We start from the raw sequence: 16,284 nt of genomic DNA on the forward strand, positions 1-16,284 counted from the left end.
TGATGCTGTGCCAGTTCACATAAATTAAAAACTACAAAAATTAAAAATTATTAAGTGGCATAAATCAATGTGTTCAACTAAAACTACTTTAAGAAAAAATAACCTTTTAAATCACAGTTTAATAACTTTTGTCTCTTGTGATGAAGATACAATCATGATCTTAGTTCACAATTTCTGAAAGTTATATAAACTACATTTTGTCATAAAATTCAAAACTTGTGAAAAATCAACAACTAAGAAAGAAAACAGTAAAATGTTTGCTTCCGATTTTTTATTTTCTACAAATGTTTAGCCAACATACAGATAAATGGTAACATATTATCTAATTACTGAATTTAATGAAATATGTGCATTATCTTTTTTTAGAGAGGGGTTGATGCCAATTGCTAAGAATAAAAAAATAATCATCCTGAAGAAAAGGTTATGAACAAAAAGGCAAGTTTAATAATAAATGAAACAGCCTCTTTATTTAGTTCTTCTCCCTCAACATTTCATCTGTTATCTAATGAAAGTTTCTGATTTAACATTTTAAAATAATTCCCAATCATTTCTCCACTGCTAGTCCTTGCATAAGTTTTACACCAAAAGCACACAAAGAACTATTATAGGAACAGCAGGATACTTGTTTGATATATATATTTGATTTGTTTCTCCACTACGAGTAAATTTAACTTAAATCAGCTGGGATATTTTATTCATCATGTCTGACTGAGAGTTTCCACATTAAAACATTGCATCATTTATACTGTATGCATTGAATTATTCAAAAAGCGGTAGGCCGAGGTCTTCTCATCATAAACATGAGTGAATCCTGGGAGACCTTTCAAGGTGCACAACCCATCTGAGCCAAAAAAACCCCACCAACTATTTATCATAGCAAACCTTCACACAGTTGGCTGTGTTGTATGTCCTTTGAGTCCTTACTGACACTGATGATTACACAGCAGCCAAAAGAACAAAGCTGTTTTCAAAAACAACAGCTGATTTAATCGAAGATATTTCTGAACTCAGGCAATTTGAAGAGTGGACTTGAAAAGTAAAATCTGCTTCATCCAGATTGGAAACAGATTGGGTTGTGATGTGATGTAAATGACAGACTTAAATGTAAAATTTGTGTCTATATTTAGCTGTATCTGTAAGCTACATTTATTTCTTTTACGAAACAGTCTGTGACCTTTTAAATTTCATTTCATTACCCTGTAAAGGTTTGCTGCCTGGTCAAGTTACACTGCAGCTGTAATGTAATTTTGATATCAGATGCAACATATGCTTCTGTGTGCTTGCAAAAGACAACATCTCTCTTTTCTCTCTTATATTTTTACAGAACAATGATCAGAGATGGTTAACATCCACATTATTTAGGTAAATGTCATAATTCCATATAGAACTTTTAAGTGTAGAGAATACATTTCAGTGCAGTCGAGGTCCGGCTGATCTAGAGACTTTTAATGTGAGCCTGCTTTATCCATTCCATGACACTTTTCTTTCTGCATATTTTAGATAAATCTCCCAGAGAAACACCAGATTGTGTCCAAATATCTTCAATATGAGCCCAACTTTCTCTCTCAAAAGAAAGAAAATATGTTTGCATGTTAAAGTACAACTGGGAGTCTATGAAGGCTCAAGCTTGCCAGGAAATGGAAGCTGCAGAAATCCCACTGTCACTTTCTGCAGTGAAGTGAGTTTTATTTAGACATGGAAGGAGAGGCTGCAGATCAAGAGAAATAAAAAACATCCTCCTACACTGAATACTTTCATGAAAAGGTACAAAGAACATGCATCTGTTGGTAAAACTTGCTCAAAAATTGACATAAGAGATCAAATTAATGTAACGATTTTAATCTCATATCATTTTGCACATTATGATGGCTTCTATGGAGCATTTTGACAAAGCAGAGAGTTATTTACTATGAAAGGAGGGTCACTGATGACTAATAATGGTGACTATTTTCACAACAGAAGTAAACAAATGGAAAATTACCTAGAAATCAGTAGAGAAATTCTACAAGGTTTTGAGGGTTTCAAGTTAAATGTTTTCATCAAGAAAAAAAAATACACTAGGTGTACAAAATTACAGTAATCAGACAACACTATGTAATTAAATGTCAATCTTGCCATTAGATTCAATTGCTGTCTTTCACTGATTAGACATTTTTCGGCGCTCTCCAGAAAGTTTGTAAAACTTGAGTATTTGCCTTCTTGGTCTACGCTCAGAGGAAAGTACTGAGCAAAAGGTAGAGTTAAGTCAAATACATCATGACATGCCCGAGTTTTCTCACCCTCTATGTAAAGTGGCTCCACCACATCATGATTGATGAGTTCAAAATTTTCGTGACCGATCCAGTGCTCCACGTTTCGTTTTCTCCCAGTGAAGAAGTTGTCGACCACGGTCAACTCATGGCCATCCATCATCAGTTTGTCAGTCAGATGGGAACCCACGAACCCAGCCCCTCCTGTGATCTAGACGAGGAATAACCATACAGATATATCGCTTATTATCAGCCAATTCAATTAGAAAGCACAAAAACGTAAGCTATATTAACCAAAAAAAAAAAAAAAGATGCATGAAATTTCAGATCAATAATTTTCTGACAAAACAGCTGCAAAATTTTACTTTCAACAATTTAGAAGCTATAATCTTTTTGTATTAAAAGAATATGTCAAAATAAAGTAGTCCATTAGTCCCAAAGAAATGTTTATTGTTAAATTTTTCTGCCATCTAGGATAAATCACTTCTGTCTGTCTGAACAATAATACAGGATTTGGTATTTTCCATTAGTGTTTTCGAATATCCATTCGCATAAAAATATATATATAGGTGACTAATCCTGGACTGAAAGACATATTATGCTTCTGAATGTTAGAAATTTCAGTAGAGCGCATGCAGCATGTTGTACCTACTAGAGCCAGTGGATCAGCCAAAGTTGTTCAAAGAAACAACGGTGCTCAAAGTTTTTCATCTGTGCATTGCTTTTACTGAACATTGTTCCTGTTATTTTGAAAACTACTCCTCATTTTCTGCCCACAAACTCCTCCTTTCTTTGGTGTACAGTTTCCATGGTAACCGATATAAACCTGTTGGTTCAGAAGCTTTTTGCAAAATGCAAGTTTTGCTTTTAATGAATGGCTCCATATGTCTTTTACCTGTTTGCTACAGTATTTCCAACATGGAAATAGAATAACTTGACTTTTTAAAAAAAAATAATTTTAGTAATATGAGAAATATTTTCCTCTGAAAAGAAACAGGCATTTTTATTTTTCATATTCTAGTTTGCCAGGTTATTTGATCATTAGCAGAAAGCCTAAAACTGCAAGTGGTGAATAGGAGAAAACATCAGTTTCCCTTTGACTCAAAACCTTTCTGACTGAATCCACTTGAAAGAGGCAACATTTGAAAGGCAGCCTCTGTCAAGGACAGAAAAACAGGACATGTTGCAAACATTCACATTCACTACTGAAAGGTCATACAGGATGTTTGATGCAGGATGTGATCCTTATGTCTTCATTTGGGGTAAATATAAAAATTACCTGGTGGCCCTGTTCTACACAGCGTCAGCTGGTTGAGCTCAGATTTATTATCCAGAAGGAACAAATCTATACGCTAATAAAAGCTGGTCATATTTTGAGTCCTTCGAACACTTTTACACATTTTACCTTTACATTTGATCAGTATTTACTGTTTGTTTCTGTCTATGTTATTGATGTCCAAACATATTCTCTTTTCTATTAAAGTCTCACACCCATAAACTATGTTGTTAAATGTGCAAGATGTTTGCTAGGTCAATGTCATATCTTTCATTCAGGAGAGATATGATTGTTTTTTTTTTAATCTGAAGAAGGTTTATGCTGTAACTTCTGTCTAGATCTTTACTTTTTGACCTAAATGTCAACCTTTTTTCTTCAAAAAAATGTTGACTGGATGACATTTGTCATTAAAGGTTTTTTGTCTTGGGTAAAAAGGTCTAGAAAGTGCAGCATCAGTGCCATGTGAGGTTATTTATAAATTAGGCCAAAAAATATTACAGAAATAAACAACCTTGTTGTAATCTGGAAGTCTAATAGGAAGGACATAAGTCCTTCAATTTAATTCATTTTTCATATTTCATTGTTTCTTCATTTTCCAAAAGAATAAAAATTTGTCAGTTGGTTCTACTAAAAAAAAGAAAAAAGCTTTTTTGCCCTCATGAAATTTGTAATAAATAAATAAAAAAATCTCTTAAATTATTGTTTAATCTTCCTCAAAAAATAAAGATTTAATTCAACAAACATTAAAATAATAAAAAATAAAAAACACTGATGTCACACCGTTTTAAACCTCACGACAAATAAAGTTAAGTAGATATCAAGGCTCTTTGGACAGTTTTACCAAATTCACGAGAAAAGTTATTTATTTACACTAAATTTGTAATTTTGTTAATCACCATAGTAGTGATAATCATACTACAAAAAGTGAATATTTTGGGAAATTTTGAGTTTGTAATAAAAACTTTTGAGGTAGAACCACAATGATGTACAGCAATTTCTTCCTCAGAGGCTTTAATTGGGTGTAAAAACAACAAAACTGTTACAGGACGCTTTATAGATCTGCCTCAGAATGGCTCGAAGGCAAAACAGATCTCCTTTAATGAACTAATCAGCCATAGCTTTACTACCACCAACAGGTAAAGTGAGTATTGTTACAAAACAATATTCTGATGGAAAAACCTGCATTCAGGTGGATATCAGTTTAAGGCCTATTCATACAGTCACTGCTTTCTGTGAGTCTGACAAAATGTTTTGCTTTCATGTGTGAATCCCCCCTCTGGTGCTTTTCAGTCACGTCCTGCAATAAATATCTAATTCGGGCTGACCAAGTAACACATACATCTCACTTTATATGTGGCATAAGCCTCAAGCGTTGCAGCCACATTAACAAACTGACTTACACAGCTGCGGCACTTTAATGTGACCTCTGACTGACTGCTCAGAGGATCAGTCTGCACTTTTTTTCTGCCCTGCTCTAACATGTCAGTGGAATTTCACAGAAGACTAAGATCTGTTTATTAGCTTATAGACTGTTTGGGACACTTGTGTGATGAGTTTTTTTTTTCATGATATACAACACTAACAGGCTGAGGGCTAAACTTTTAGCCAGCTATAATGGGGTGATTAACTCATGTAGGTGGTCTGCCACAACCCTTCAAAGCATGTTAATCACATTATAATATGTTAAATTTCACATTAATGTCATTTCAAAGATTGGGAGCGGCCCAAATGTTTGGGACTGTTTTCAAGTGTGAAATTTTACTTTTGCATTTGTTCCAGTAGTAACACAAGCACATATTTGCAAAAAGAATGCAATTATGTTTCAAATTAAATTTGAATAATGTTGGTGAATCGTATGACTTCCCATGACTAGACCCCAGATAATGGGTTTTCTATATTAATATATACATATATATTTCCGCCTCAACAATGAAATTTAATTTAAAAATGTCACATCTGCTGTCCACTTCTTTACCATCAAAGCTTGTTATGCTGCTTAAATAATTGTATACCAAATGTATTTCACCAAAAAGAGCATGAGTGAACAGCACTAACAACTAAATCTTTGTAACATTGTGCAGGTCTACTGCTAACAAAGTATGCGCTACAGTCAAACTTCTATTTGAAAGGAAGCATCAAGCATCCAATAGACGTGTGATGGCGAGAGACAGAAGTAGCATTCAGCTTTCCAAACATCAATGTATGGCATGTCATGGCACCTCAGGAAGCACAGATTCACTCTTATGTTTAGAGTTTAAATGTGAGCAGGATGAAAGTGAGACTGTGCTTACGGTTTGCTGGAGTTTGCCAATAATAATCTAGAGATGTGACCTCAATAAAAGCAAAAAGAAGGTATTTGAAAGAGAAATAGCACGTGTGTAATTGATGTTTTTTCACTCACCAAAATTCTTTTTCGATCTTTTTCTGAGAGAAATTTCACCGGTGGATATTTCTGTGAAAAGCTAGAAGAAAAGACCAGGTTTTTAATTACACAACATCTAAAGAAACCCAAAACGAGAACAACAGAACAAACAACAACATAATTACAATTCAAAGTGTTCAGAAAAAAATTTATAGATTAAAGAGATGAGTGAAGAAAAGCAGGTTATTTTTTTCCCTCTCCTCCTTTGCACTTTGGAGTCAAGCACATACCAACAGGGAGCTCCTGAATACAACGGCAATTATTTTTAATCCACATTCTCTTCTTTCATTGACATTCACCGCAAAGATGCAGTGAACGTAAACCAAGATGCTAAGGAAACACAAATATGTGTGTGCTTTATTGTGACACAATAAACAAGGTAATCAAAAATATAAACTAGAAAAAACAACAATGATGATCTACATATCCATCTCATCAGCATTCATGGCAAACATGCTTTAGGAACCTGTAGAAGCGCAAGAGCTGATCAGCAGCAATCTTTGCTAAGCTTGTGCCCACACAGCCGCAAAACCAAGCCTCATGCATTGTACATACTATTTCAAAGGGTCACCTCGTTTTGTGATGCACTGCATAGAGCTGGGAAGAAGGCTTTACTATGTGAAGAATTGCTTCAGCATTCCTAATAACGCAGACATCATTCAAATTCAAGACATCAAAGATTAACAAATCTTTTTATCACAAGCAAAGGATGACCTCTGATTCAAGTCAGTTTCAGTCGATCATTTCTGTCACTGCTCCCTGTCAACGTCATTCTAAGCCACACGCAAGGTTAAGAAAACATTGTTATTAATTAAACTGAAACGGATTTGCTGAAAAGCTTTGAATAAGACAAGCTGTGATTAAATAGAGATCCACACCTCTGTTCCAGGTCACGAATCTTCTCTCTCAAAGGAGCCACAGCCTAAAGAAAGTTGGAAAGCAAGAAATGCATCAGTTCTCAGCGCATAATACAAATTACACTGATTTCATTGTGTGTGAAAGTTACCACAACAGGATGCTAATGCAGGTTTATGAAAAGACTCCAAAATTTTTATGTTAATTTGCTCCTTTGACTGGGAGAATGTGATCAGACAGACTACAGTTACATACATCTGTGCTACTTTTGCATTATTTTTCCTCAGAATTCAAACAGTATTTCAGCTCTTTGTTCAATCACACCGAACAAGTCAGCTATGGATTAGCTTTGATTTGTGCACAGAAAATGGCAAAACCAATACATTTTATTTTTACTATTACAAAAATACTGTTAGCCTTACTTGAGAAAGTCAAGAAGTGAATGTAAAATAAACAAAATTACATCAGAACGGGCAGCAGTGAAAACGCAGGGAACTATATGACTTATTATCCAAGTTCTCATATTTGTAATAAATGAATATGGAGGTACAAAAATGGGAACAGCAGTACTTTAATGATTACTCAGCTCAAGTTTGATTATTCTAGATTAATTTTAAAAAACAACTAAAAACTTAATTATTCTTTTAATTTAGAGCAGTCAAGAATCTGACATAACTGTTTTCTCAAAGTATTCTCACAATGCCTCCGGCTTATTCACATATTCACTGTCACTATTTCTTTCTTTTCATACCAACTAAACAAAATGATGTCATATAAGAATTTTTAATTGGTGAGGCTTTTTCAAGGCATTTATAACCAAAATATTTGCTAAAATGGGAGAGAATGGGCTAGAAATTTTTCTAAAATTCAAATCAGACAAATGGCATCAGTTATCCATACACGTCTTCAGCATCCAGAGTAAAATTACCATCTGCTGTTTTCTATCTGGCATTTCACAATAGGTTAAAACAAAAAATAGATAATCAAGTTTCTGAAATGTTTCATTTTTTTTTTCCATACTTTAATTTAACTTCAGTGAAAATATTTCCAACCTGTGAATTGATGCTGTCTGGAACTGGCAGACTCATCAGCGTTTAATTTAAATGCTCAAACATTTAGTTAAATCTGTTTGTGGACATATCTCTTGCAATTACAGAGGTGTTGAGTCATCATTAGTTTGTGTGTTTGTATTTCTAAATAATGCCAGAGCTGCATTACATACATCACAGGCAGATATGAGATATTATTTCAATGGCAAGCTAACTCTTTAAAGATCTAAGGTCAGCGTGATAAAGTAATTATTTCTGTTAAATATGATGTGAGTCATGTTTTAAGCAGGTCAGAAATAAAACTGTGTTCACCACAGTGTGAAAAACCACCAGAGAATCTTGGGTAACATTTTCAATCAAAGCTTCAAAGAATTACTAATAAATTACTAATCAATCCAAGGGATGCATCCAAAATCCAAAACTAAAAATTAATATTCTGGCTTACAGAGGGCCAGTGTTCACTGTGATTACTATCAACAACTGGCTGGCTGATTTTATTGCATCACTTCATGTCACTCTCAACTCCTCTGCGCAGTTGCAGTTGGCTTTTTGAGAATTACAGTTCATCTGTGTCATCCAGTCATCGGCATTTTACTGACAATCTGGTTTTTGTTTATCTGCAATAAACTTGTGAAAAATTTTAAATACAAACTCACTCTAATGAAAGTTTCAAATTGTTAGTATTTTGTTCCTGCAAAATTCTAAGTAATAATTTGTGTTTTAATAAATAAAGCATACAACAAAAAGCCCAGATACTACAGATATGTGTTGGGTTATTCCAGGGTTCTGCATCCTGCTGCTCCGGAGCCACAAGTGGCACCTTAAGCTAAATAAAAATAAAGAACTAGCTGATGTTTTTAAAAGTAGATGTGAAAGATGTGTTTTTCATTGAATTAAACTTCACAACAGAACAACACTAAAAGAAAAAGCAACATGTTCTTAGATCTATTTTTTCTGTCATCAGGTTTTAGCCGCACCAGGTAGTAGAAACGAGGCTTATGTGTTTTCTACATCTTTTTCTACAAATAAAGATCCAATAAAAGAAAACATATCCATTGTTTTTGCAAATGTTTCACTTGTCTTCATTTTAAAACTTAAAAATGCAAATGAAAAGGTTAGTTCTTGAAAAAGGACAAATTTACTTTAGTAGATATTTATCAAAAGTTATATATTTTTTGTTTTTCAAAGGGCATGTAACATTACTGGCTCTAAATGGGTTTTATTTAGACTGACTCAGGATAAAAATGAAAGAATAAAGTTTAACCTCTAAGTGCTGTGTGTGAGGTCACAACAACGCAGCCTGCAAAAGGATGAAAATGCTCTTTAGCCACAGATGTGAGCCTGTGGCTTCGCTCAGAGCAAAGTGACTGCTGCAGCGCTAGAGCAGATGACATTAATTTAGCTGCTAAAAACAAGCCGATGCTGCATCCACTCCAGATGTAGCCGAGGCTTTTTGATGATGTCGGCCACAATATTCACTAACAGGTTTCGCTTTAAGGGATTTTAGATTTCTTCTTCAAATTTAGGCAAAATGTAGAATGCTTCATCTGTGTTTTTTAAAACAGAAAATACAAAGTATAAAAAGAAAAAAACTTTTTCCTCACAAATCAAATACTTTCTGAGCTTTATCGACTTATTTTGTTGTTGTAGCACTGCAACTTTTTACCTTTCTTCTAAGACGTTTTTAAACTGTGACTTTAAAACCATCAAAGTAAAAACAAATCGCAAAGATTTGCCAAAACTTACTTCATCAATTTTCTGCTCAATCTTCACATCTCCATTTTCTTGTATCGACCTATTCCGCAAGAAAATGATAAGGCAAACAGATAAGGAAAGAAAATATTGAGACATGAGCAAGTTTTTCCCACATGAGATAAGAACAATATCCATCATCCCAAGCCCATTTTGTCACAATGGAAACTTGTAAATAAAAGGCTGTTACATAACACATACGGCAGGAAATCTATAGTGACTTTAAATTCTTTCTCCCTATTATTCTGCATATAATTACCAACAATTAAAAGCCTGTCGTGTGTTTTAAGGAAAAGCCAATAAAGGTTCAGAAACTGGGAAATAAGATTTTAAAATCAGTATGTACTGTAATCTAACATTTAGCCAGAACGGCAAAGGAAGACCGAGTTTAGTTGCTTGTGTAATCTAGAAAGTGCACTGATCAAGCAAAGGTGCCGTTTTAAGTTTATCAGTGTATATTTTTTGCTAAATTCACAGTGAAAAACAAAGAACAGAGGAAGAAGCAAAAGCTTTTCTTAGTTGTCGACATCAAAAACCATCAATTACATGTGACTTAAATAAGAGAACAAATAAAACTGAAGGTGGACTTAAAATTAAACTTGGTGTACAAAAAACAATGATAAACTGGTTTCGAAACATGTGACACACATATTTTACATCAAGTAGAAGTGTGATAGAAAAATAACTACTTTTACCTCATGTTTGTATATGTTCCCCAAACAGCTGGAAGAGAAAAGGCAAGGACAAGTTATGATAAAAGCTTAATGGACATAACACAATACTTCTCAGGAACAGCCTTTTAGGAGTAGCAGCAATTTAAGACAGAGCATCAGAAAGGAGGAAAGCTTGGAGAGAAAAATTGGTTCAGTGTTTTTTTTCTCATCTTATCTGACAGCATTGTGCATATAGTGAATACACACCCACGTGGTTGGCTCCAACTATTGGTAGGATCTGCAATTTAACCATCATACCTGCCAGTAACCTTAAAACCAGTTTCTTTTTTTCTTAAAGCTGCCACTAAACATATTTTTAGTTTTCAAAAAATACATCAAACAATCCACAATAAAACTAAATGAAATAAAACATTCAAGTTTTAAATGTTTTTTTAAAAGCATGTTAACAAGAACAAGAACAGTAATAGATGCATGCTATATGTCTAAATTTGACAGTTTAACCAGATATGAACAAGTTGCTACAGTGTAAAGCTGTATAGGTACCACTCTATGAAAAAGGGTAAAAAATCATCTATTTTTGCTTAGCCATGTAAATTGCAGTACATTAGCAACGTATGAATTTCCCAGCGCAAAGGTACAAAGAATCTTTTTATGGGGACCTTGCCTTATTTATTTATTTATTTTTACATACTTTGCAGTTTTTGGAAAGAGTACAAAAAGTACATATTTTATACTAATCCTAACTAATGTGTAGCTTTTCAATGTTGTGACCCAGACTTGATCTCATGCTAAACAAAGGTAGGAGTGTGTATCCAGCCCCAACATGTATGTTATCGTTCAACAAAGCAGTTTTCAGTCCTGGTCGTCAAGACCCACTGCCCTTCATGTTTTAGAGGTGATGGATGGGCAGTCACCCATTTATTTAGGTCAAGTGTGTAGAGGCAGGGAAACACATAAAACATGTGTTTAGCAGTGGGCCACTGCTCTAACATAGACACGCAGCTCAGTAAATTAAAATGTCATTAAAAGTTCATTAATGTCAGACTCATAAGATTGAAAGATCTGAAGAGTTTATTTAAATTAGTTTTGATGATTATGACTTGCAGCTGAAGAAAACCAAAAATTCACTCAAGAAATGCCATGTTGTTGTCTACATAATCGCAGGAAAAACTGCTGACCCAGCGGACATTTACTGATGTCCTCCACAATTCTTATCAGTCGTCTTTCAGGAAGTTTTAAAGCGTGTCTTACTTCCCTCAGCTGTCCTAATTTCATTTTCCAGAAGAACTTGGCGCCTATCCACATGTAGCCCGGTAAAACCAGCCCATTGTTCTACGCTTCGCTTGGTAGAAAAGGGTCTGGTATTGAGAAACAATTGCTTCCTGGAGGTCTCTGTCGAACTTTTAAACTCTCCCTAGTCTCGAAAGTTTGCTCGTGACATATGTAATGGACCAGTTTGACAATATGAAATTTAACGGAAATTGCCTGCACTGTAAACAACCATCCTCCATGCTCGGACCGGCACTTCAGAGAGACAAATGTCGATCCGAACGAAGTGGCTACAAACTCACATGACCTAAATCCCATTGAGAATCTGTGGGATGTTGTCAAAGGGAAGGTCAGCCACTCCAGACCCAACAATTCAGAGAAGCTGAGAGCTACTTTAAGCCAACGTAAGCAGATCCACGGGCCATTTGCCTCTATGCCTACTGAAAGTTCATCTCAGTAGGTTGCTGTTTTTGTAAACATCTTTAATTACATACCATTTTACATTCTAAATTAATACAATATTACTATAATATTGAAATAAATCAACTTTGCAATGATTTTCTAATTTGTTGAGCTGCATCTTTATATTAGATAATCATTTACAAATGTTGGTTTAGTTTTCATGATTGAGAAATTAATTAAAGGAGTTAAAGAAAAATCCAGGTCTGGATAAGTGGGGCATGTTTTTACAGAAGCTCCTCTGTAAAAGAAGTAATAGCATATTTATCTTTTGTTCGTTCAAGCAATCACCTGGCAGCACAGTAAGGTTTCACAGATATTATCTTGATGTGTTAACACAGCGCTGCCTTCCAGAATGTTCCCACAGGTTAGTACACAGCTGCTGATGTTATAAATAAAATATCACCAGCATAATGTGGGGAATTATTCCCTGGCTTTGTTAAGAATAAAAATAGAAGCATAAACCTAGGATGAATGATTAACCTGATGACAGGTTAAGTAGGTCATATCTGATTTGTCCAGTCACTCAAATTGATTCGAAGATGGTTTGTTTTGTGAACGAAGAAACACCGCTCATCCAATTGCCAATATTTAATCAGTCCAACCAAACCTATGATCTATAATCACACCAAAGAGTCTTGATTTAGTATCTCCTTAAAGCTCAATAACAATCACAAAAGGCTCTAGCAACACAAAATGTCATGGATTTGGTTTATCCTCATCAATCAATAAACTAATAATGTTTTGACCAACATCAATTAGTTTTCAATGTTTTTTTGGAATTTACTTAAATATCACTCTAAAGAATTTAAATGTGCTTCATATGCAAATGTTACAGGTTTAAGTAGCTCTACAAATATCAACTAAATTCATAATAAATGACTTTGGTGTAAACCTGCAAGTTTTTTTGTTTTTTTTCTTCAGCTGTGGTTCTGTATTATTGCTCTTGTGAAACCCGTTTTTTTGTTTAAAGAAATTCTTGATTTTAAGATTTTGAACTCTATGTTAAATGGGCAGATAATCTCAACAGCTGTTACCGTTACTGCACTTACACAGTACTATTTATAGGACATTTAACACGCATGGCCAGCTACTGATATTATTGAAGATTTAAGATTACAAATATTGTTTCAAAAATCACCCCAAACAATACTATCATAGCTTTCCTTTTACACTGCTTTTAATAGCATTTTCTCTGGTCGTTTAGAGCAGAGTAATGCAGCAATGCTTCTTTGCCTATAACTTGCAATACACTGCCGGTCAGCAGGCTGAACAAAGGCTACTACTTTTTTTCTCTCACTTACAAGACAGTGTTTGGAAATATCTGTGGTTGCCAAAAGCAAGAGCAATGGTGTGGAAATTAAAGGAGCACCATCTTTTACTAAAGTAACTTTATTTTAAAATTATGAGTGGCATGGGCTGACTAAATACTGGGTATCCCAGGTATTAAAAGCACAGCATAATCATTTTAGTCAATAAACAGCATAAAAGCAACAAATATTCAATGTATTAAGCACTTAAAAACGATTCAATTAATTGGGTGTTTATTCTTCAATTTTGTTTAAGTTAATATATCAATTGAAATCACAATAAATATATATTACAGATACCCAAAATAAACATTATGTTGTATAATTTTTGCAACAGTAAGAATAATTGCTGCCTTTCTGTTTATAATAAATTAGTTAGATAATTTCCATTTTTGTTTTAAAAGGTTAGTAAAGATACAGTAAAACCAGGGGTGTTTTTGGATACTGATCCATGCCTAACATACAGTACTAGTAAAAAACCCAACCCGTTTCTTTTAGACCCAAGCTCTAATTCAGTAGTTAAACAAGTAGTTATTTCAGCATCAACACTGTGAATTTCTCTTCTACTAAATAAATTACGACTCTCAGAAACTGTTGCCAGGAAACCATATTGCAACCTATTTTTTCCTACCTGCATTTGTTTTTTTTTTCTTATTTTGTCTAAATGGGAACCATTCAGGCTTTATAATCTACATCCCGGGTGCTTGGCCACTATTGAGAGTTGCGGCAGCCTGTTGTGTTGTTGGAAGTTTCCACAGCAGTGTCAATGTGTAGTTGAAAAATAATCATAAAGAGATTTAAAAAAAAAATTTAAGATTATCATGCTTGACAAATTACAAGAATATCAAATCGATGTACTCACAGGCAATGTACGCGATCAAAGCGAGAGCAAAAAGTAGCTTCATCATTCTTCTGTTTAAGCCTGAAAGCAGCCAGAAGACCCGCTTCATCCTCCGATCCAACCAACAGATCCAGGAAACCAGTTGGCCACCCGTTCAAGTCCAGCTAGTGCATTTTGGGTCGATGTTGTTTTCATCTGATGATTTCTGGGTTAACATAAATGCTGGGTGTCACTTAAAATGTAAATAGCTCCTGGGGAGGACAGGCTTTTAGCTGCTCCTGCAACGTCAACACCAAGCAGTTTACGTGGCTAGCAGCGTAATGTATACAGGTAGCAAACAGTTAGCTGTCAGGTGGCAAGGCACGCTGTGGAGTGATGACAATCATACCTATGTTAATGCTTATTTACCAGAGTTAACATTTATTCCCTTGTGGGAAAACGGGTTACTATAGATGATCATATATCCTAGGCAAATGCGTCAGTATTGTCAATACGAACTGCGATATCAAAACAGTACGAACCCAAATGGTTAGCCGTTAGCTTCACGTTAGCCGCGTCGGGCTAGCATACTGCTTAAACTCGCTGCCTGTTTTCTTACGTTCACTTCAGAGAACAACACAAAATTTAGTCTCAAATCCGGACTTGGGTGCAAAAACACAACCGCCTCTCATTTAAACGTCCCACGCGTGCAAACATGACGGAGTTGCTCCGCTCAGCTGGGCCGAGGAATAACTGTGGAGCGATTGTTCGTCGCTCGATTTATCAGCCTGTATGACGTTCGTTTCACTTCTGCACAACTCAAACAATAAACCTTTTGTTTCAGTGTCACGTTACTAAGATTTTCCTTGCTTAGCGTTAACAGATTTACACACCCTTAAACATTAGGGCAGTCGTTTCAAATTTCCAGAAACAGATTGATATTTGTGAATACAGATGCTTTTTGTACCAGTTTGATGTTCCCATTTCAGCCAGTGTGGTCTGTTCAGAGCTTTAATGGTTTTTAACTATAAGTTACTGACATCAGACTAAGAATGAATACTTAAATTATTTATTAATCCCTCATTTTTAAAAGTAAGCACAAAGCTATTAGTGAAAAAGTATTTAGCTGGTGAACAATTTGTTTGACTGCTGATATGTTTCTTTTTTCTGACATTCTTTAGTTTTATGCCAGATATAGCAGGACCCACAGCTTACAAAAGAGTTCTACTTTTATCACATCAGACAACAGAATGTTCTTTAGTCTTACTAACAAGTCATCAGGGATTTTTAGGAGATTAATATTTATGTTGTTTTTGCTCTGCAGTTGATTTTCCCAGTATCTCTAAAAAGGATGCCAGCTTTATTCAGTCTCTTTTTATGGCAGATTCACAAACTTTAACCGAGGCAAGCAAAGTCTGCAGTGCTAGTAGTACTTGTTTTTTTGTGACCTTCTGCACAAGTCATCAATCCACTCTCGGAATGATGTTGGTAGTCCGTCACTCCTGAAATAGTTTGGCACGTACTGTTCCATGTTTTTTTTGGGTTTGTGGATAAAGGGTCTCACTGTGCAATCTCGAAACCTTAGAAAGAGCTTTGTAACCTTTTCCAGACTTGTAGGTGCCAATGGGTTTGCTTCTTATCTGTTACAAAAATTCTGTCAGCAACAGCAACAGTTTGTTTAAGATTTGTAGCCTAATTTATCATGTCAGGGAGGTGCTACATTAGAGATTAGGACCAGGTTTGGCGAGTGTAATTGTACCAAAAATGTCATGAATTACAAGTAACTAATGGCACAAAAAAGGGAGGATTAGCTTTTCTTCCCTTTGCAAATAATTAGAAAACTGCTTTTGGAATTTACTCAGGTTCCTTTATTTGGTATAGATAAATATGATCTGAAATATTTAAACAAGACAAAAAACCAAAAGCAGAATAAATTTGTATATGATTTTCTCATAACATTATTATTTATTTCCCCCAGGAAATCCCATTGAGATGAAGAATCTCTTCAGTTTGTAAAACATGGAGGGGTGTGTGGGTGTGTGTGTGTGTGTGTGTGTGTGTGTGCGTGTGTGTGCCTACAGCTAGATCACAAAGTACTTCTGCAGGTTACCAGATTCTTGTTATGTTCATACTTCAAAGCATCAATTTG

General features: G+C 34.9%; 1 protein-coding gene across 1 annotated transcript in view; it reads right to left on the bottom strand.

Moving 5' to 3' along the window:
• The window catches only part of uxs1 (UDP-glucuronate decarboxylase 1), a 40,584-nt gene extending 25,655 nt beyond the window's left edge, over positions 1–14,929 (bottom strand). The window contains exons 1-7 of the mRNA XM_028023887.1: positions 14,678–14,929; positions 14,178–14,361; positions 10,299–10,326; positions 9,598–9,646; positions 6,826–6,869; positions 5,927–5,987; positions 2,280–2,460 (exon numbers count right to left, since the gene is read on the bottom strand). Coding sequence (XP_027879688.1) covers positions 2,280–2,460; positions 5,927–5,987; positions 6,826–6,869; positions 9,598–9,646; positions 10,299–10,326; positions 14,178–14,265 — 451 coding nt within the window. The 5' untranslated portion in view covers positions 14,266–14,361; positions 14,678–14,929. The remainder of the gene's footprint in view (positions 1–2,279; positions 2,461–5,926; positions 5,988–6,825; positions 6,870–9,597; positions 9,647–10,298; positions 10,327–14,177; positions 14,362–14,677) is intronic.
• Positions 14,930–16,284: the final 1,355 nt, after the last annotated feature.

The sequence above is a fragment of the Xiphophorus couchianus genome, chromosome 7, assembly GCF_001444195.1.
Source record: "Xiphophorus couchianus chromosome 7, X_couchianus-1.0, whole genome shotgun sequence".
NCBI lineage: Eukaryota > Metazoa > Chordata > Actinopteri > Cyprinodontiformes > Poeciliidae > Xiphophorus > Xiphophorus couchianus.